Source organism: Vespa mandarinia, chromosome 8, assembly GCF_050613455.1.
Source record: "Vespa mandarinia isolate Hongniang chromosome 8, ASM5061345v1, whole genome shotgun sequence".
Lineage (NCBI taxonomy): Eukaryota > Metazoa > Arthropoda > Insecta > Hymenoptera > Vespidae > Vespa > Vespa mandarinia.
The window spans coordinates 4,597,501-4,620,000 of NC_140817.1; the positions used below are offsets into that span (position 1 = coordinate 4,597,501).

General features: G+C 29.6%; 2 protein-coding genes across 5 annotated transcripts in view; both read left to right on the plus strand.

Annotated features, from left to right (window-relative positions):
* Positions 1 to 17,810, plus strand: part of LOC118451276 (uncharacterized) — an 18,612-nt gene extending 802 nt beyond the window's left edge. Inside the window, exons 2-6 of the mRNA XM_085658868.1 lie at positions 9,420 to 9,537; positions 14,390 to 14,542; positions 15,467 to 15,785; positions 16,480 to 16,761; positions 17,301 to 17,810. Of these exons, the coding sequence (XP_085514994.1) occupies positions 9,420 to 9,537; positions 14,390 to 14,542; positions 15,467 to 15,785; positions 16,480 to 16,761; positions 17,301 to 17,794 (1,366 nt within the window). The 3' untranslated portion in view covers positions 17,795 to 17,810. The remainder of the gene's footprint in view (positions 1 to 9,419; positions 9,538 to 14,389; positions 14,543 to 15,466; positions 15,786 to 16,479; positions 16,762 to 17,300) is intronic.
* A 4,150-nt stretch (positions 17,811 to 21,960) lies between these two features.
* The window catches only part of LOC118451187 (putative fatty acyl-CoA reductase CG5065), a 13,972-nt gene continuing 13,432 nt past the window's right edge, over positions 21,961 to 22,500 (plus strand). For 2 of the 4 annotated variants that reach the window (XM_085659077.1, XM_085659078.1), the window contains exon 1: positions 21,983 to 22,145. In XM_085659077.1, coding sequence (XP_085515203.1) covers positions 22,112 to 22,145 — 34 coding nt within the window. In that variant the 5' untranslated portion in view covers positions 21,983 to 22,111. Of the gene's footprint in view, positions 22,146 to 22,500 lie in introns of all 4 variants that reach the window. The other 2 variants (XM_035887482.2, XM_085659080.1) reach the window with 2 other exon arrangements.

Genomic DNA, 22,500 nt, shown 5'->3' on the forward strand with positions numbered 1-22,500 from the left:
ATATATATATATCATTTTATTGAAAAATAAATTTAATTGAATAAATTTTATTAAATTCTATTAGCACTCTCTAATTTCAAAATTTTATAAAAGTATTTTAACTCTCCATTTAAATTAAATTTCTTAATTTTAGGCAATTTATATTTCATTTCAGTTTTCAATTAAAGAACTATTGATATTCTAAATTGATATTGCTAATTTTATTATTAAATTACTTCTCTTATAAATATATATACATAAGACCCACCCTCGGTACTATTTAATGAAATAAAAATAAATCAAAAGGGAAATAAATAATTTTTCTAAAAAAAAAAAAAAAGAAAAAAGAAAAAAGAAAAAAGAAAAAAGAAAAATGTCATGTGCAATCTGTTACCAAGATAAAAATTTCTAATCTCTTTTGTTTCGAGGAACGAAGAGTTAACGAAAGAAAAAAAAATATATATATATATATAGATTGAGTTATAACTCTTAATTATAATACTAAAGCATATGAAATTATTTTTATACCCCTTTTTCGTTACTTTCCGAATTGAATCGAATCAAATCGAAGTCTTCCACGATCGAACGTTCTACATGAAAGGATGACGAGAACGTCGAAGAAAATGAAATTTTGCCGTAGAGAACGCAAGCTCCGAGTGAGCGAACGAGCGCTAAAGAAAATCGTAATGGAATTGCATTATCGAACGATTTAAAAGCTCGAAAGAAAGGGCGCTTGCTAGGATATGAAGTAGGCAGAGCGAATCGGATATTCCATATTTTACTCCGTCGAACTGTTCTCGGAAAGTAAGTAAGTACTTAGGTACGCCCATCGATATTCCACCATGAGTGATTTCCATGTTATACTTTCCTCGTGAAGTATTATATTATACTTACGGAGTGTGACAAAAAATCCCAAAAAGAAAGAAAAAGAAAAAGAAGAAAAAAGAAAAAGAAATAAAGAAAAATAAATAAAAAAGAAGAATTGAAAAAGGAAGAAAAAAGGAAAAAAAAAACAGGAGAGAAAAAAAATGCAAAGAAAAAAAGAAGAGAAAATCAAATAGTTCTCTGAATTGATGATAGAATTAGAATAAATCAAAGATCCAACGAATAAAGAATAATAAACAAAAAGTAAAACGAAGAAGAAGAAGAAGAAGAAGAAGGTACATCCAGTATCAATCGTCTTATCAGGAATTTAATTAACATTCGAAAAACAAATAATACGATGCAACGATGATGAAATACGTTTTTTCCATTTTTCCTTTCTTTCTTTTTTTTCCTTTCTTTTTTTCTTCTTTTTCTCTTTTGTCTTTTTCTTTTTTTTTCTTTTGTAGAAAAATGAAAATAATTTTCCACTCATTATTATTATAAAATCGATAAACGAATTAATTAAGTTTTCCTTTAAAAGGATATGCCGATTACGATAAATTAAGAAAACGTCGATACTCTTATAAAAAATAAGCTTATTCAAATAATCGATACGGGTAATTAAGTACTGCATAGATCAATACATGTGTCTCTCTTTCTCTCTCTCCCTCCCTATACATACACATATATATATATACATATACACATAGACATATACGCAAACGTACACACGCATATATATATATATATATATATATATATATATATAAAATCAATAAAGAAAATATAAAGAAAAAGTTTATCTTAGAAAGGAATACATATATACACGTTTCATATAAAACATTATCAAAATCGAAATTCAGTATAACGATCCATAGATCTTAGAGAATATGAAATAATAAGAAAATGTCGGTTCCCTTGGAAAATGCTTGTTCAAATACTCGGTACATGTAATTAGTACTCCATAATCTTCTCTCTCTTTCTCTTACAAACACAAACATATACATACACACACACATACACACACACACACACACACACACACATATACAAGAGAAAGAGAACTTTGAGAGAAGCTCGCGATTTCGCAATTTACTTTCAACTCGTCTCGTTACTCATAAACGCGTAACACGCGATACTCGTTAACGTCTCGGTACGATCGCGATATGAAATCGCCTTACGGAAGCTTGCGAAAGCTTGAGAAAAGCGTGACTACGACGTGGAAGGATCTATGTTGCGGAGCTAAGGAGATTAACGAAAATCTTAATCATCCGAGAGACGGCTACGTATTTCCGTTCGCGGTAAGGATTCTTACTCTCTCTTTCTCTCTCTCTCTCTCTCTCTCTATATATATATATATATATATTCCTATCTCTCTCTTTCTCATTAACCACCTCGAAGGAACCGCCTTGTGACATCGTCGAAGACGTAAGGTACGATTACCAGTAAGGATATCCACGGATGAGAAGAGAAGAGGAGCGTCCTTGACAGGACGATTGCTAAGAACGCTAATGAAGCGTACCATTTACATTTTCTATCCTCGTTCAACTCTTGACTATACTAGTTTAAGATGTCGTCTTTAAGAAATTTTCATCCTAACTTCTGATCAGTTCTAAAACCGTGAATGAACTTCTTCAATGACTGTTTGCGGTTTTTGCAAGTTTAAATATAGAGTTAGAGATTCGAAAATCCGATAGAGTTAGTTGTTAATTTGTTTAAGTGGATTATTAGAAATTAGAAGGAGACCGTTGATAGTAATACGTAAAAGAATTTTTACATATTCCCATTTGAGATAATTAATGTTAGACGTTTTAATAATTATTATATGTATAATACTTTTTATTTCTTTCTTTTTGTTTAATATTTTTTAATTTTTTTCCTATACACTTATGTAATATTATCAGAAATTATTTTTTTGATTAAGAAAATTATTAATTATTAGAGATTGATCGATGTTATAGTAAAATTAAAAAATTTTATAAATATATATATATATACATATATATATATATATATATATGTATATATATTTCTACGTTCGATTCGAATGAGAATAATAGAATATTTAGTATTAAAATATTTAAATATTTAAATATTTAATATTAAATATAATATCGTAATAATCATCTAATAAATAATATCAAAATTTTCTTAAACATCCTAACTCATTCCCTAAAATATCATTAAAGATAATATTTTAATATTATTAATCTCTTAAATGTACATCGTAGACATTCAATCGTATTATTTCACGAGATATATATTTTTCTTCGTCGTAGAATTCGAAGAAAACAGATGTTAAAGAAAAATACAATACAAATTATTCTTTTGACCGATGAACCATAGATAAGTACTTGAAACGGATCATTGAAGAATCCTGGATGAAATGGTCAAGAAGAATCGATAGCTCGATTACGAGCAGACATCACGTAGCGGGTAAGCTTCTAAAATTCCAACAATTCGTTTCCTTCGAACATTTTCGCGGCGATAAAAGTGGACCAGCGGAATGCTCACGTACTATCGCTAAATGAGAACCTTTAACAAAGACAGACTTGTAAAAAAAGAAAGAGAAAGAGAAAGAGAAAGAGGGAAAAAAAGGGAGAGAAAGAGAGAGACAGAGAGAGAGAGAGAGAGAGAGAGAGAGAGAATAAAAGCTTTTTCCTAGTAATCGCTCATCCACAGTGTTGAATTTCTTCAAGACGTTAAATGTGAGAGAGAGAGAGAGAGAGAGAGAGAGAGAGAGAGAGAGAGAGAGAGAGAGAGAACTATTAACAGATATAATTACATACGCGTAGATCTTAACAAGAAGCTCAGGATAATTACGAAAGGAATGAAGCTTTGAGGGTTTGTAACCCCGGTGCAAGATGATTTTTATTGTACGAAGGAAATTAACAAGGAAGGATAGAAACCAGCTTTGATGTTAGTAACCGTCTAACTTTCTGATAACATCGAAGCGCGAAACGATCAAAGAAATGAGAAAGGAAGAGAGTAGTGAAGTAGAAAGAAAAAAAAAAAAAAAGAAATAAAACAAAAGAAACAAAACGAAACGAAAAGTAGGAACGAAAGAAAGAGAGATAGATAGAAAGATAGAGAGAGAGAGAGAGAAAAGATTCGAAGGAGGTCTTTAAATATCGATTGATTGAAAAAAAAAAAAGAAAAAAAAAAAAAAGGAAAAGAAAGGAAAGGAAAGAAAAGAAATTCGCGAAAGGGATCGGAAAATCTGGCAAATCTCGAAACGTTCTAAACAAAGAGATAAAAGGAGGGTGGACGGTTAGGTCCGTATTCAATTTCGTGGAAACTAATGGAGTATGTCTGGGAAGTAATCAGAGAGGAAGAAATCTATTTTCGCCGAGAGCTCACTTCGTTTTCTCCCTAAAGTCGGCCTGGCATCCAAATGAAATGCAAATACGGTGCTACTTCAAAAACGTCTCGTTCTATCGTTATATATATATATATATATACATATATATATATATATGTATATATATATATATATCTTTCTCTTTCTCTCTCTCTCTCTCTTTTTGCTTTCCTATCTCTCTTACTTCTTGAAATCAGGAATGTATAGAATAAGTTTCGACAAAACGTTCGTCTCATTTGCCAGACGCATAACAAGTGGGAAATTCTGCTGTCTCATCCCTTCCATGAGCATTTTCTTCGCTGTTTGTCGCCAGTACGTTCAACCACCCTTAAGCTTCACTCGTCTACTCTCACACTCATTTTATCTATCTATCTAGCTATCTATCTATCTATCTATCTATCTATCTATCTATCTATATATATATATATATATATATCTTTCTCTCTCTCTCTCTCTCCCTCTCTACCTAGATCTTTCTTTCTCACTCTTGCAGTAGCAGCTTTCATAGAATGAAAGAGAGAGAGAGAGAGAGAGAGAGAGAGAGAGAGAGAGAAAGAGGGAGGGAGGAAGAGAGGAAAGGAGAAATAGAAAGAGAGAGAGAGAGAGAGAGAGGGAGGAAGAGAGGGAGAGATAGATAGGGTGCTAGGTACGTAGATCGATACCGAACTATTCCCAGAAATTCACCATCAGCGTGTTCGCGGCGCTCGAGGGAATACTAATCAAGTTTTCAGGTGGTTCGTATTGAGGGCGCGCACCAACATCGGGTGTGGGATTAATTCCAAGTCCAATTAATAACTACGGAATCCCACTTAACAATGTCAGGATTCCAATACTACCAACTTTCGTCTTTGTTCAATGTACGAAAGATCTCCTACCTTGTTCGTGTATCTTTCCTAAAACGTTAACCTCGCATCTCTAACGATTTAACGTTAAACGACTCGTTAACGTCGACGACTCGGTAAAATCTCGGTGATACTTTTCATTCTGCGATCTATCTCTGTCTCTCTATACGATCTATTTCAATTTCTCTTTCTCTCTCTCTCTCTCTCTCTCTGTCTCTCACTGTCTCTTTCACACACTTGTTTACCCGTTCGCATCGATAATTATCCAAAGCTCAGCTCGATACATGAGTGAAACGCGATTAACGTGTAAATCGGGAGTCAAGGCATCGTTCCGGATCGTTTCGAGTACATAATTAACTTGAAAATGAGCAACGCTGTTACAGAATTTCAATGGGAGGTCGTTTTCTTCCTCTTTCACTCTTTCTGTCTATCTCTCCCTTTCTCTCTCTCTCTCTCTCTCTCTCTCTCTCTCTCTCTCTCATTTTGACATTAATTAACATTCACGCGCCAGAAATATTTTCCTCTATAACGAATGATAATAATCGTTAAAAATTCGATACACGCTCATATCGAACTTGGCTGATTCGTTGATTAATTTCCAGAGATACTTCCCTTAATCATATATTCTGAACCAGTAAAACCAACTCACTCTCTTTCTCTTTCTCTCTCTTTATCTCTCTCTCTCTCTCTCTCTCTCTCTTCTCTATCTATCTATCTATCTATCTCTCTATCTCGTTCTATCTTTCTGTCTGTCTGTTAGTCTGTCTGTCTATCTATATATCTATCTCTCTTTTTTTGCCCCCTCCCACCCACATCACAAAAACGTTTTAATGAACGCGCCGAGATTAAACGAGCAGAGAAAATGGAAACGAAAATGTCTATTAAATTCATTGCGGACACACGTTGCTACGATGGTTCTCGGTAGTTCAGCATTCTCGATCATTATTATTAAGTTCGTGAGATATTGGCTAACTTGTACAATTAATGTACTCTACCCACTATATATATATTTATATATATATATATATAAATCTCTTGAGAGTGTAATTGATCTTTCTTCTTAAATCTTTGAACGTTCGAAAATTATTTTACCCCTCTTCCCACACACTCAAGAAAAAAAGAAAAAAAAAAAATAGAAAAAAACGAATATTACATTCTAATACACATTAATATAATATTTTCAAAGAATATAAAAATATTCTAACAATTATTATTATATATATATATACATAGAGAGTGAGAGAGAGAGAGAGAAAGATAATGTTATCAATAAAAATTGATTACTATTGCTTCTCTAACTTCGTGAAGAATTCAATCATATAAAAAAAAATGTTAATAACAAATGCAATAAATTTTCTAGGAGAGAAAGAAAAAAAAAAAAAAAAAAAAAAGAAAAAAAGAAAGAGAGAAAAAAAAAAGGAAGAAAGAAAAGAAAAAGACATCGTCAATAATCTCAATGGTGTATAATCATATTTAATAACAATTGAAAATATTTCGAACTTCGTAAAAGTGATAAAATCATAAATTATTCTGATATACGATGTTTTACGTTTTCATCGAATGGAAAGAAGCGAAAATCAAGAGTTTTGCGTGTAACTTCAACGGCACACCAAGTAATACCTCAGCGTAAATGTACTTGTCTTGCTTATTGCCGACCGTAATTAGCGGACGGAACGAACGTGGCTGGCATTAAAAACATTTCCGTGACCGAATCTCTCTCTCTCTCTCTCTCTCTCTCTCTCTCTCTCGCTCTGGTTCTCATTCTCTTTCGATGCTGAGGGTTGGAGAGTGAGGAAAGGGTGGTACAGTAGGTGAGGGTGGTGGAGTTAGGGTGATAGGAGGAGCGTAATAAAGCTTCTCGCACACATTCCACTTGAATTCTTTTCACACGCAGCCAAACGAACACGTAGAAACGTATTTCTCTATGTTTATGTGATACATACCTACATATACGTTTATGTATATATGTACATAGGCGTAGACGTACCTACATAACGTACATACATATATACGTACATACATACGTATAAACGCGTTGAAACGTGCTCGGTATTAAAAAAGGTGCGATGCGTGCTCACGCGAAAAGTTCATTACGTAACCGCTACTGTGTCCAAGCTGCATGATCGAGGCTGATACTACTACCCATTTTTTTATCACTCCCTCTCTCTCTCTCTCTCTCTCTCTCTCTCTCTCTCTCTCTCTTTGTCTCTCTTTCTCTCTTTCTCTTTCCATCTTTTGTTCTCCCTTTTGCCCTCTCTTTCTCTATTTCGCCTCTTTTTTGGTCCCCCTTTTTTTTTCCTTCCCTACCTTTTCTTTCCTTTTCTTTCTTCTGCTTTTTTTTTCCTTTTTTATTTTTTTCTTTTCTTTCCTTTTCTTTTCCTTTCTTTCCTTTTTTTTAACAGCAACTACCCAAGGTACCCACACGATATAGCGACATAATTCTCTTTTAATCCTTTCTAGTGAAACGTTCCTTTTCGTTTTGTATGAAAGAGATCCTTTATAAATTACAGACGAATATCGAGCCATGATTTATTTGTTACTAATCACTCGACGATCTCTTTCGTTTTTCGATTATTTACGTTACATCATGTTTATTTTTACATACATACATATATATATATATATATATATATATATATACGTATATTTTTTTTTTATATTTCGATTTAATCTGTTAGAGATTTATAAACACACACACACGCTCAGATATATATATATATATATACATATTTTGATATATATAGAGATAATATAGTACAAATATATATATATGTATTATGTATGTATGTATGTATGTAATAGGAATACGTTGCTTTATCACGAACAAATTGTTAAATTTAAAATGAAAGCAAAATTGGTTTTCCTCCGCAAGACGAATTCAGATTCCAACAATGACGTGAAACCGGTAGAGATGATAGACGTTTTACATAGGTTGAAGTTCACCGGTTACGTTGAAGTCTTGTTGGACGAATTAGGTCGGCATACTAGAGATAGAGATAGAGATAGATAGATAAATAGAGAGAGAGAGAGAGAGAGAGAGAGAGAGAATGAGATAGAGAGAGTGCACATCCAAGATTTAATTTGTTGATGCTACATAATGTAACATATTTTGGAAGGGACTTCATATAGTCCCGCGAGTTCTACGTATCTACGTATATATCTATGTATTACTACACCAAAATTACGTTTCGTTGGTTAGGAACTCACGAAACTTCTTGGGATAACGTCAAGAGAAGGAAACTACACGATCTCTTCTCTTCTCATCTCTTCTCTTCTCTTCTCTTTTCTTTCCTTCCTTTTGTTTTCTCTCTCTCTCTCTCTCTCTCTCTCTCTCTCTCTTTTTCTCTATCTATCTCTATCTCTATCTCTATCTCTATCTCCGAGAAAAAAATAAATAAATACAAGGTAAAACGTTTTTGTCGAAATCATAAGAATATTTGAAAACAATTTACATTGTTACATTCTGTCGACTATAACGAAAATTTGAAAACGTTTGAGAGAAGTGATACCTACTCGTATTTATATAATAATAATAATAATAATGATAAAGTGTACAAAAGAATTAACTTCCTATAACGATTTGTCATTTTTGAAATAATACACTCATACATACGTACACACACATACATACATACGAACATACATACATACACATATTATTTTATTGTATCGAGAATAAAATTATTTGGTACGCATTTGTTAAATAATAATATTAATTTAACACGATATAAAGTATTTTATTATGAAATATAAAAATTTATATTACGTTTTTATAATGTATTACACTCAAATGATGCTTTATTAAAACTTAGAAATTTTTAATAAACGATGCCGTTAAACATTTTTATAAGAAAAATAGACAGAAAACATTAACATAACAATTAATATCATTTTTTATAATTAACAAACAGTGATACGTTGTTATTAATTTTAATTTGTTTTCATTTTTTATAATAAAACTTAACGATAGTATATAGCTATATAATATACAAAGTAATATATACTCATTAATATTAAATATACTTACGTATAAATAATACTATAAAATGTATATACGTACGTATGATATAAAAGATGATATAGTAATTACAGACGGTAATATAATATTATATTAAGTAACCATATAAGTTTCACGTCAAAAAAGAAGAGAGAGAGAGAGAGAGAGAGAGAGAGAGAGAGAAGAGAAAAAAAATTGAAAAGTAAGGAAAAAAAAAGAAGAAGAAGAAGAAGGAAAATTGAGTTAGAGAGGGTAAAATTTTACTCGATTTTCGTTGGTGAATCAAGATTGTACGAGAGAGAAAGAGATCCTGTCTGTCAGTTACCAAGAACAACGCAAACTCGAGTGATTCTCTTTTCTCTATTCGCCATGAAAGAACGACAGAAGAGAAAAGAAAAGGAAAGAAAGGGAAAAAAAAAAAAGAAAGGAAGGGAAGAAAGAGAAAAGAAGAAGAGAAAGAAGACGAAGACGAAGACGAAGACGAAGACGAAGAAAGGAAAAAAAAAAACGTGCGAGAATTTTCAAATACGAGGTCGAATCTAGATGCATACTATCGAATCTAGGGTGCATACGCAATGCGGATTGTCGGTATAAGTCTTGGAATCTTTCTCTTTAAAGCCTGGAGGCGGTAAACCCCAGTAAAAGAGTAGTACCTAGTAGTAGATAGTCAGGAAGGGGTTGAAGTTAAGGGGTTGAATCGGGTAGGACTAGTAGGACGAAGAGGAGACTACTAAGTCTCCCTCTTCGGACTCTCTCTCTCTCTCTCTCTCTCTCTCTCTCTCTATCTCTCTTTTTCTCTCCCTTTTCCCGAACCCCTGCCCCCCACCTCCTTCTTTCTATCTTTTCGCGTGCCTTCCACGACCAGCTCATTTATCAACCTGCCTTCCATTAATATCCGACAAAATACTAGAGGGGCGCGCGACATCCCATAGAAGTCATGCTCATCCGCCAGGCACTTCCTATGTGAAATAACACGTACATGTCGTCGCGCACGTATCAACCCCACTCCCACCTCCCCCCGCCGTTACACCCTCTATAGAATCTAAAACATAGAAGAATGTAACGCCATTTCTATCCTCGTTTTTTTTTCTTTTTTTTCTTTTCTCCCCTCCCTCTCTCTCTCTCTCTCTCTCTCTCTCTCTCTTTCTCTCTCCCTCTCCTTCCCACCCACATCTCCCCTTAAATCCTAAAAGCTATACAATCTTTCATTTTTCTATTTTCTTATGATTTCGACGAATTATATTTTACGTCGCGTCGATTAACATTATCGCGCGCATATCGTTATTTATTCCTCCAGAAATTTTATTCGTATCGATAATTTCGAAGTTTAATTAGCCGGTTCTCCCGGTTTTTTCTTTTTTCTTTCTCTTTTTCTTTTTTCTTTTTTTTCTTTTCATTTTTATTAGGTGAGGGGAAAAAAGAATATTTTCAAATTTTATCTCTCTTTTTCTCTCTCTCTCTCTCTCTCTCTCTCTCTCTCTTTATCTATCTATCTCCTTTATATATATATATATATATATATATATATATATATATATAAGCTAATTTTATTTAATTATACTTAGGATTCCTCTTTCCATTCTTACAAATAACATAAAAACGACTCTTTCCCTTCCCGAGTTGCAGTAAAATAGCTTTAGGTCGATTCTTCCTAATGTCATTTTTAAAGGAAGTCTATTTTTACAGCGTACAAAACAAGGATCTCGTTGATCCGAACACACCCTAGGAAATGAGACTGCAAAAATAGTCGCGAAGAACGAAAAAGTCACTCGCCTGGAACTCCCCTTTCGAGTTATTTTCACAGTCTTTCATTGAACTTTCGCTCGACGTTTTTTTCTTTTCTTTTTATATTCTCTCTCTCTCTCTCTCTCTCTCTCTCTTTCTCTCTCTCTGTCTCTCATTCTCTTTCTCTCGTTTCTTTTTCTCCATCTTCAAAAACTCTTTTTCCACCCTTCCGCAACATTTTACAAGCAAGCTTTCGAAATACATATAAGTCTGCGAAGATTTAAAATCTCGTGTTCTGGGGTAATCACGCGTCCATCATTGTATGATTCATCCCTGCAACCTCTTTCGCGTATTTCAAAGACAAACGAGAAATAATATATAATTTTTCTTCAGAGATATGAAAATGTTAGATGATTTGTTTTTTTGAATTTTCTTTCGAAACAACAAATAAATTTGTTCACGATTCATAATTGAAATAATAAAATCCAATCGAATATTTTTCTTTTTTTTTTTTTTTTTTTTTCTATTTTCTTCTTTTTTTTTCCTCCTTCGTAATAATCACTCGTTCGCGTGATGGATAAATAAAAAATCAATTCGGTAATATTTTCATTATAATCGACCTTTCTCGACGCTTCGATATTTTATCATCGACGAATAATTTACAATTATTACGTTCTTCTTTTTATTTCTTCTTTTTTTTTCTTTTTTTTTTGTTTCTTTTTATTTTTTGTTTTTATAACAATTATTACTCATTCACGTGCAAGTAAATAAATGAAAAATTCATTTCGATCATATTTCGAGCGCACCGCGACTTTCTACATTATCAGCGAATACTTAATAATCATTATCTTTTGTCTTTCCCTTTTTTTCTTTTCTTTTCTTCTTTTTTTTTTTTCTTTGCAATAATTACTCATTTGTGTTCAAACGTATAAATAAAAATTAAAGTTAATGACATTTAAAATACAGTTTTAAAATGAATGCGTATACCTTAGTCACTCATCGATATTCTCAAGTAATTAAAGTTTTCTCTCTTTAGCGTCGTTTTATTTACTTGCTAATCGACGAGCTAACTTTCAACCTCGTTTTAATACAAGCTTATCCGTACCTTTTAATGCGATAATTAATCTTGGATCACTTCGACGTATATCGCGTTTGACCGTCATCCTATCCTTTTACTTCTTGCCTTCTCCTCTCTTTTGAAAATTGCATTAAGGTTTTGCACGTAATTCGAGCTAGACGGTCTAACGATATGACGGGCACTTTATTGTCCGAAGAATTTCATATCTTCTTCCTGATGACACCAGAGAAAAAGAACATTAGATATTATCCGATATATAAGTGACATAACTACAATACATATATATATATATATATATATATATATATATATTTATATAAAAATAGAATATATTTCTTATATTAAATATAATAATAAATTATAGATGTATTACATATAAGAAGTAAACGCATTATTATTATTATTATTATTATTATTATTATTATTATTATTATTATTATTATTATTATTATTATTATTATTATTATTATTATTATTATTATTATTATTATTATTATTATTATTATTATTATTATTATTATTATTATTATTATTATTATTATTATTATTATTATTATTATTATTATTATTATTATTATTATTATTATTATTATTATTATTATTATTATTATTATTATTATTATTATTATTATTATTATTATTATTATTATTATTATTATTATTATTATTATTATTATTATTATTATTATTATTATTATTATTATTATTATTATTATTATTATTATTATTATTATTATTATTATTATTATTATTATTATTATTATTATTATTATTATTATTATTATTATTATTATTATTATAATAAATTATGATAAACAATGAAAATAATAAAAATAATAATTTATAATCACGATATATCGTATATCATATAAAACTATATTAGTAATGTAATATGTAATATTACATGCGAATATTATAATAATAATAATAATAATTTACTTTGTTTATATGTATTATTTAATGGTATTAAAATTTATTTCTATTCGGCCATGAACCAGACAACATTATTAAAGATTTTTTTTTTTATTTCTTTTTTATATCTTTCTTTCTTTCTTTCTTTCTTTCTTTCTTTCTTTCTTTCTTTCTTATTTTTCTTTTTTTTTTGGTTTTTTGTTTTTTTCATTTATTACATCTTAAACCGCTTTCACTCTACATTTTCGTATCTTCCATTTTATCTAAGCCCGCAATATTCGAAAACTTTACGATTCTTTCCAAGGACGAAGAAATCTCTGCGACTATAATTTTTTTCTTTTTTTTCATTCTTTCTATAATACATAATCTTTGACTTATAATCTTTTATGTGGAAAAAGAAAAAAAAAAAAGCAAAACGAAAATATAACAATAGAAAATACCATTATAGGTTAAAATTTTGTTCAAGATAAATAAAGCAGAAAAAAGGTAAATTCTCAAAATCCATTAATCCTTCGTATTGTCTGTACGGATTAAGGAAGGAATATCATACTTAAGTCCTTTTTTTATTCCTTTTTATTTATTTATTTATTTATATATATACATACGAGAAAAGCAACTTTGCTTCCCGATTATGAAAGATTAAAACGTATTTTTGTTTTCATAAAATTAGTATGGAACATCAATGCCAACTATTTTGTACAGTGTACAACTATTTGTATATTATATATGATGAATTTCGAACTACCGTTATAAAACTTTCATAAAATTCATCTGGATTGACAAAAAATAAAAACATTGCGATTAAATATCAGATCACATTGGTTTCAAATGATTTAATCGAAAAATAAATAAATATATATATATATATATATATATATATATATATATCAGAAAGAAATTTGAGTTCGTCCTGTTAATCGATATAGAATTACATTAAGCTATCTGCCGTTTCAACAAATCAAATTTGCATTCCTTCAAACGAAATAATTGAACATATAATTGAAACGAAATTAATATAAATATATTAGAAATTAATATAAATAAATTATTTATAATAGAATGTATAAAAACTATTGACGTAAACGTACAAAATGTTTTTTTTATTTTCTATTTTTTTCTTTTTTTTTTTTTCTTTTTTTTTTTCATTCACGATATTTCAATCGTAATTTATACATTAAACGTGATTGATATTATTTAAACATGTAAATCCTATAAGATCCTATCTTAACAAGATCCTAATCTGGGAATACGAGAAATGATCTAAAATCTTTTCTTGATCCTGTACCCCTCCAATCACAGAGTACATATATACATATAATCTCCTGATACTATGCATAATACTTAATATAGTGATTATGTATTATACCATACTATACTTATCCTGCTTTCTTCGATACTCTTTTATAAATTCTATCACTTATCGTCGATAAAAGTGACGATCAAAAATACGTAATATCTTATACGTTAACAATTTTCTAACCTTGTTCTAATCCCATACGATGAATACACGTAATATTAGATATTCATTAATTTTCATGACGATTATGATATATTTCGATTACGTCGATACTGTTACGACTAACATTGACGTATTGGAGAGTAAAACGGATGATAATATTGAAATTGGTCCTATACCAATGACAGAACAAATTATGCAACATAATATAAGTATAGTTGATATACCGGACGTTGACGACGATGTTACCCTGTCTCCTGAACCAAACTGGGACGCGAAGGAAGTTATAAAGGACGTTGCGTACTTCATTCGAGCTCATAAGTTTCAGGTAGCGTCTCCTATAAGCTATTTCGTTTAAGTCGCTTTTATGGAAAGACGTCACGAAAGGTAAGTACTACAACTTTGCCTTGTATTCAAACCACTCGAAATTGTTAATTAGAGAAGGACTCGTGAAAGTTGAAACGAACTTTACTCGTAGATACACTACTACTGGTACACTTACTACTTTCCTTTACAATTCTTCGTAACTTAAAACGTCTTGAGAAAGATTCCCTCTTTGACATATATATCTAAATCATTTTGATAAACATCAAAATTGTTTAATCTTACATATAATATTAAATAATCTCATTTAATTAATGTAACATTGATGAAATCTATATGTAATAATTTTGATTATACACGCGAAAACCTTTCCCTTTTTTTCTTGTTACATAATTATAATGGAAAAAATAATCATTTCTAATTTGATATAACAATTATTGCAAATATAAATCATGTATTATATATAACTATATCTCTATCTATCTATCTATCTATCTATATATATGTATATATATATATATATATATATATATGTATACATAATGATAGATGTATGTATGTATATATAATATAAAAAGAATCGATAAATTAATTTCATTAATACATCAATTCTGTATAGCAATTTCTAAATGTAATATTTCAAAAAGATTCGAACTCAATTTTCCTGTAAAATTATAAGAAAGATTTCAAAAAAAAAGAAAAAAAAAATAAGAAAAAAGAACTGTATTTTTTGTTTTTTTTTTTTTCTTCCTTTCTCTCTTTCTTTTCTTTCTGAACTACATCGATCAAATTACTAGGAGTTATCTATTACTTTCCATATTTTTCTATTTTTTTCTTTTCTTTTTTTTTTTTTTTGATCTTCTTCTCTCTTTTTTTTTTCTTTTTTTCTTTTTTTTTTGTTTCTTTTTCCCTTTTTCTTCGTTTGAAGGATTATGATCGACGTTATTACAAGAGCATCGAGGAAGTTCGCAGTCATTTGTATGAGGAATTTCCGAATCCAACATTGAGATCCGTACACTGGGAGGTACGCAAACACTGTCAGGCGAGCTTTGTCGAGTGTTTGAAATATCTCGGAAGGATCATTAAGCTCACTGGCCTGAGGCGCGAAGACGACACCGTCACGGTCATGAAAGAGCAGAAGTGGAGTCTGGCAAACAATACCGAGCAGATTCTCAACGTTCAAAGGGACTGCGTGGAGGCCCAGAGGCAGGACAATCTAACCATGCGTCCCTTTCAAGGCCCAATCGGCAAGTTACGAGAAAACTTTTTCCTTTTACTGACGAGAGTTTTGCCAATTCATTGGATTCCCATTATCCAAAAGGGAATATTATATACATATATATATATATATATATATATATATATATATATATATATATATACATATAATATCTTGTTACGAATAATCGGGATCGTTTTGTGTTATAAATAAAATTCGACTTTCATCCGTAAAAAGAATGCGAGAAAAGAAAAGAAAAAAAAAAAGAGAAGAGAAAAAGAGAATTCGATATAAAATGCTTCGATACTCGAAGATTTTCGTTCATCCTGTTCATTGATTAATTTTAATTAGAAAATCAAAATATGGATTATATTAATGAATCAGACTTAATTATGAAGGATAAATTAAAAGTTTTTGAACAATTGTAAAAATTTACGATTAGTCTTTTTTCGAGACTTCTTTCTTTTTTTTTGGACGAATTTCTCTTTTTAGATTCTTTACATCCCACTAGAAACAGTTTGACCTATTCAATGTACATATTGTACATTTACATATGTCGCAATCAAAGGAACAAAATATTTTGTTCTCTTTGTCGTCGCATTCATTCAAATTTTGTCTACTAGCTTTGAATATAAAAAAAAAAAAAAAAAAAAAACACAAAAAAAAAAATTACTAACAAAATAAAATCAAAAACTAGATTGATTTTTCGTTCAATTTCCTAGAACGTTTTCAATGGCGTACCAGCGTCAGTTATTACATGTGTTGGTACACAATGATGGGTGTTCAAGAACTGGCCAACTTTGGCGAATCCTGCGACAATTTCGCCAACTGTCTCGACGAATATGGTCCAAGTAATAAGGATCCAAGGGCCGACGATGCAAAACCTTTCGCTTGCGCTCTCTACAGTTTCTGTCCAGATCACTGTTGCCCCATGAAGCACATCTGGCACATGAGAGATTGTTTCCAGTCGAATCAGAATCCTTGCTACGATGTAAACTTTCCAGGTACATTGAAAATCAAACAAATATTCTTTCATTTCTTTCTTTCTTCTTCTGTCTCTATCTCGTTTTCTTTTTCATTTATTAATAATAGACAAGTGTATGAATTAAATCGATTAAATATATATAAGTCTCGATCATATCGTACAAAACAACGAGGAGATCGACGAAGAATCTGACGATCTTATGAATGATGGGAAAACAAAAAAAAAAAAAAAAAAAAAAAAACGATCACAATAACCCCCTTTAATTTTTTTCTCCTTTTTTTTTTTTTTATTTCTCATGTTGTCATTAAACGTAAAAATGATAATTTATCCGAGAATTAATTCCTTTTGCGACAGTAGCTCGTTCGACAAATTCACCTTTTGTTTATCTTTCTTAAGGATTTAATTTCTTTTTTTTTTCTTTTTTTTTTTTTTTGTAAATTCAGATTTAAAAATAAAGAGAAGAAAGGAAGAAAAAAAAAAAGAAAGATCCATTCTATTGCCTACTTTTAAAATGATTAAATCAATATATTATTTTTTTTTTTTCTTCTTTTTTTACAGGACACAGAGAGTGCCTGTTGGATCGTGAAAAAAATCGTGATTTCTTTTCCCTTAAAACGAATCGAATAAATGTTAGCTGCGAGTGCCCGGAAACGGGTTACGAGTGGTCTTCGAGATTTGGTCTATGCGTCGACGTAAACGAATGTACCCGTGGGATTCACAATTGCACGTACGAGAACGGCGAGAGCTGCATTAATCTGCCCGGTCATTTCGACTGCATCTGCCGGTACGGTTACGTGTACAGCTTGAACAAGGGCCATTGCGTTCTGAGCATGACGATCAAAAATGCATTAAGAGTCGAAACGATCGAACCAACTGTCACGAAGAGAAGTATTCTCGATAGGATCGTCGACGTCATTGGTCCACCCTCTTTTTCTAACCCCACCACTTTGATCATTCCTAAGTTACGATTTAATACAATCCTTTCTTTGTCCCTTACTTTAACGATACTTACGTATCTTTTTTCTTGTTTTCTCTTCGATCATGTGCACTGATCTATCTCTATAGGATAGATTTATTTCTATAATTTTTCCATTTTTTTTTCTCTCTACTTCTTTTTTTCTTTTTTCATCGGATACTCCTTAAAGTTAATCCTTCGTTCGTCCCTTTTTTTTTTTATCCTTTTTCTTTTTATTTTTTCGATTAAATCATAAAACTAACTGCAGTCCTCGTAATCGTCTCATAAAAGATTAAAATTCAAAGTGATTAATATATTTTAAAATCATTTGAGAAATTTCGAACGTTCTAAAAACTTTCGAATCATCACTCTGTATATAGAATACGACGATTACAAATTTAACAAATGTTGTTCTTTTTTTCCTTTTGTTTTTTTTTTTCTACAACTCGATAAAGTTACAACGAAAGTAATTAAATCGTTCATCGAGGGAAAACGAGATTAAATATGTAAAGTAAATATGTAAAAAAAGAAAAACAAAGAAAAAAAAATAATATATATATATAAGTAATCGTAATGATCTTTAAGTTTTTTTCAAAAACCATTTGCAAATCATAAATTATAAATATATTCATTTATTATGATAATATAAATCAATATCAATACGAACGATTATTATTCGTTTAAATAATGAAATTGAAAATATTTTTAGAACGTTTCATCTAAAATATTCACAGCCATAATAATCAACGATAACTTTCTACCTATTGTATTTCGAAATTTGTTTCTGACTTTTTTTTTTTTCTTTTTTTTTTTTTTTTGTTTTTTTTTCATAGTACCTTTTTTAATTTCCTCAATCTATGCAACCTATTATTTTTCGAAACAAGGGCAATGTCGAAAAGTAATCTACATATAGAAAATATACATGGTATAGAAAATTTTTGATATGGTAACTAGTAAACGCGAACCATTATCGATGAACACACGACCATGCTATAGATATATGTATCATATTGTTTTTATAAATAATATCGATGGTATATTTGTTTACTGATATAAAAGAGAAGGTTTGGTGATTTATGGGTGAGAAAAAGAACAAGAAAAAAAAAGAAAACCCAAAAAAAAAAAAAAATAAATAAAAGAACAAAAAATAAATAACTGAATCAAACGAGCACATATTTTGTAATATACATAATGATGAATTATATAATACAACTTTTCCATAATCATTTAGATATTAGCCTAAGTCGTTCAAGTAATATCAACTTAAAGATTTCAAATCGGCTCTATGTATTTATATTTCTATATATGTATAGACATGTACGTTTCGTAATTCGTAATAACAGAAAATTACAATCGAATATATGCATACGTTTGAGCTCTTACGTGCGTTTGTAAATACGTTCACTCCATATATTTTTTCTGTTTATTCTTTTTTTTTTTTCTTACTTTCCTTCTTCTTCTTCTTCTTCTTTTTTCTTTCTTTGTCATTTTGTTGACCCTATTACATATTCATACGTTATCCAACGTATTAGTTAATCTAATCCAATTAGAAAGCATCATATAAGGAACTCTCATCAATATATGCAATACGTTACTTGGATAATTAAAGTTTCTCAATCAACGTAAGCTAACTTGTATAAAGTTTAACGATCGACGTGCCTCAATAGATGATTATATATATTAACGATAACGAATCGTCAAAGAGTTTTATATCTTAAGTATATCATAATTAGAAGCATAACTCACCGATCTTTCGTTATTGTAGATACACTACTTAAGTTAGACTTTTCGAAACTCAAGAGTCTTACCGAGTATTAAATCGAGAAGCAGCAACAAGTAGCTCGTCAGTAATACTATAGAAGTATAGAATATCGTTGTGCAATATTCGACGGTCGTTGATCCTTCAAGTTTTTACTGTTTTACACTTTCACTCGACGAACGTAACTTTACCGAGGGAGATATGCAATATTGAAATAGAAAGAAAAAAAAAAAAAAAAAAAGAAAAGAAAAAAAAAAATAGAAAAAAATATGTAGAGGGAAACTTTTAGATTTTTTTTCTTTTTTTTTTTTTTTTTTCTTGTAATTTTTCTCTTTTTTATATGTACACGCGCAATATGTAACATCATTATGTTACATACTTATGATTTTTCTTCTCGCTTTGTCTTCTTTATTTTTTCCTTCTTTCTTTCTTTCTTTCTTTCTTTCTTTCTTTCTTTCTTTCTTTCTTCCTTTTTTTTCAGTTTTTTTTTTATTTGATTACCTTTGTCCTGGCATCACAAGTGCGTAAAAAATCTAATTTAAAATGCATAAGACGAGAAAAAGTATAGTAGTAATAAAATGAAATAATTATCACACTTGTTACCACTAGTTGTAGTTTGTACTACTCTAGTATGTATTACTGGTAAAATTTACAAAAATAAATGCAAAGAGGTAATTAAAAAAGATTCATTACTGCAGAAAAATGTTTATTTTGTTAACAATACAAGGTATCTCTATTAAACATACTATTATATTAACTTTTCCTATTGTTGCCCTCTCTATGTGTGTATATATATATATATATATGTATGTAAATACATAAATACATACAAATATACAAGCACGTATGTATGTACGTACGTATGTATGTATGTTTTTTGATATATACTCGAAAAATTCAATAATAAAAATACGCCATAAGTATACAATAGTACTTACGATTACGATAGTATGTACCGTTCGAATGAAAGAAAATGAAAGAAAAAAAAAAAAAAAAGAAAAAATAATTCCTAACCATTAATATTTTTCTATCTTCGAAATATCAATGTATATAAAAAGTATGCTAACGATCGTTAGGGCGCTTACTTTACTAGAAGTAAAAAATCTTTGTACTTTTTTTTAAAAAGCAAACCAACGCCGGCTATTTAACCAACGTTCAAGCCTTATATTATCTTAATAAATTTGCATAATAGCTTATGCACATTTCAATCGTTTGCGCTTTTATGTATTAAGAACACGATTGTTATTATTATTTATACATATTCATATACAACTATCTCTATGTATATTTGTTTACAAATAAGAACGATATATTTTATTGAAGTAATATATAATATACATAATTTTTAATAATTTATATAGAATATAATAAAATAATTTTCATAATGATAATTTATTTTTTTAGTTATCGCAGTTATATTTCAAATATCAAAGTATCTTACGTTAATATTGTTTTCTTACGTTATATTTATCTTCGTTTAATTATACGTACGTATATCTCGATTAGAAATTTGCATTAAAGGAATCGTTGATATATAATCTAATGCACAAGAAATTTATAATTAGGACAAGGTGATTAGTAGTTGATACTTATGATCATGACATAAAAATCAATTCAAGAGAATTGTATCAGACAAAATAAAGATAACAAGTAGATGACGCTAACGAGTAAAAATCTAAGAAGATAAATCTGGAAAAAAATAAAAAAAAAAAGAAAACAAAAGGAAGAAGAAAAAGAAGACAAAAAAACTCCATTTAGAAATTAGAAATTACAATACGATACATCTAATGGAATCGTCGTTAATACCAAATTGAAAAATTAGAGAAAGATGATCAATAATATAATAATACGATATCAATAAAAATAATATATAATACCAAAGAATAAGTTTGTTTTAAGAAAATAAGTAAATCTATTAAAAAAAAAAAAAAAAAAAAAAAACATTTTCATTTGGATATTAGAAATTATAATAAGAAACGGATGTGAAATTTTTATAATGCCATAATAGAGAATTTTACAGAACGATAATAACGAGATAAAAGAAAAAAAAAAAAAAAAAGAAAAAATAAAAAGAAATAAAAATAAAAATGATTAGTAGTTTCAACGAGGAAGTGTATAAAGAAAAGAAAGGAAAAAAAAAAAAGAATAGAAAAAAAAGAAAAAAGAAAAAATGAAAATCTGCAAATAAAAGACATTTCTACTCTGTATTTAGGAATTAGAAATTAGTGTACAATGTAGACAAAAAATTGATTAGTAGCGTGGTGGAAAATTACAGTACAATGCATGACCTCTTTAACAAATCTCTCTCTCTCTCTCTCTCTCTACCTCTCTCTTTCCTTCAAAATAGGTTGAGTATCACGAGTTTAAAAGAGAAACAAGGCCGGAAAAGACTTTCTCAGAACGATTACAGACGATGGATAAAATCATATATACATAGGTATATCGTTAGAGAGTTCGAAAGTTGATTACTATACATGCGTTGCTGTACTCGTCAGTCAACGAACATGACTCTACGCGAGTGGTACGCAAATCGTGAAATCCTGTTAACCGGGGTGACCAGTGAATTAGGCCGAAATCTTCTCGAGAAAATATTACGTACATTTCCGAACGTCAAAGTTAATCTTATTGTGAGAAAGAGAAATAATCTTACGAAGGATGATCGAGTTAAGAAGATCTTCGAATCACCTGGGTACATTTAAAAATGACTAAATTCTTTTCGTCAAAGATCCGTCAAAAATATTTCTAAAGGAAAATTCTATAGGGACATAGAATTCCTTTAAATGAAAAAAAAAAAAAAAAAAAAGAAAGGAAAGATATTTTATTCCGCGAAATATAAAATGATATTATATACTTGCGTACAAATATCTGAATAAATTGAAAATACATTATACGTAGATTTTATACGTAGATTATATCGTTGTCTCTTTTGTAAAGAATTTATTTTTTTTTTTTTTTTTTTTTTTTCAAATCTACGCATACCCATCAACGTATGTATATCTATGTATAAGTATTCGTACTTATGTATATCTATGAGTATACTTATA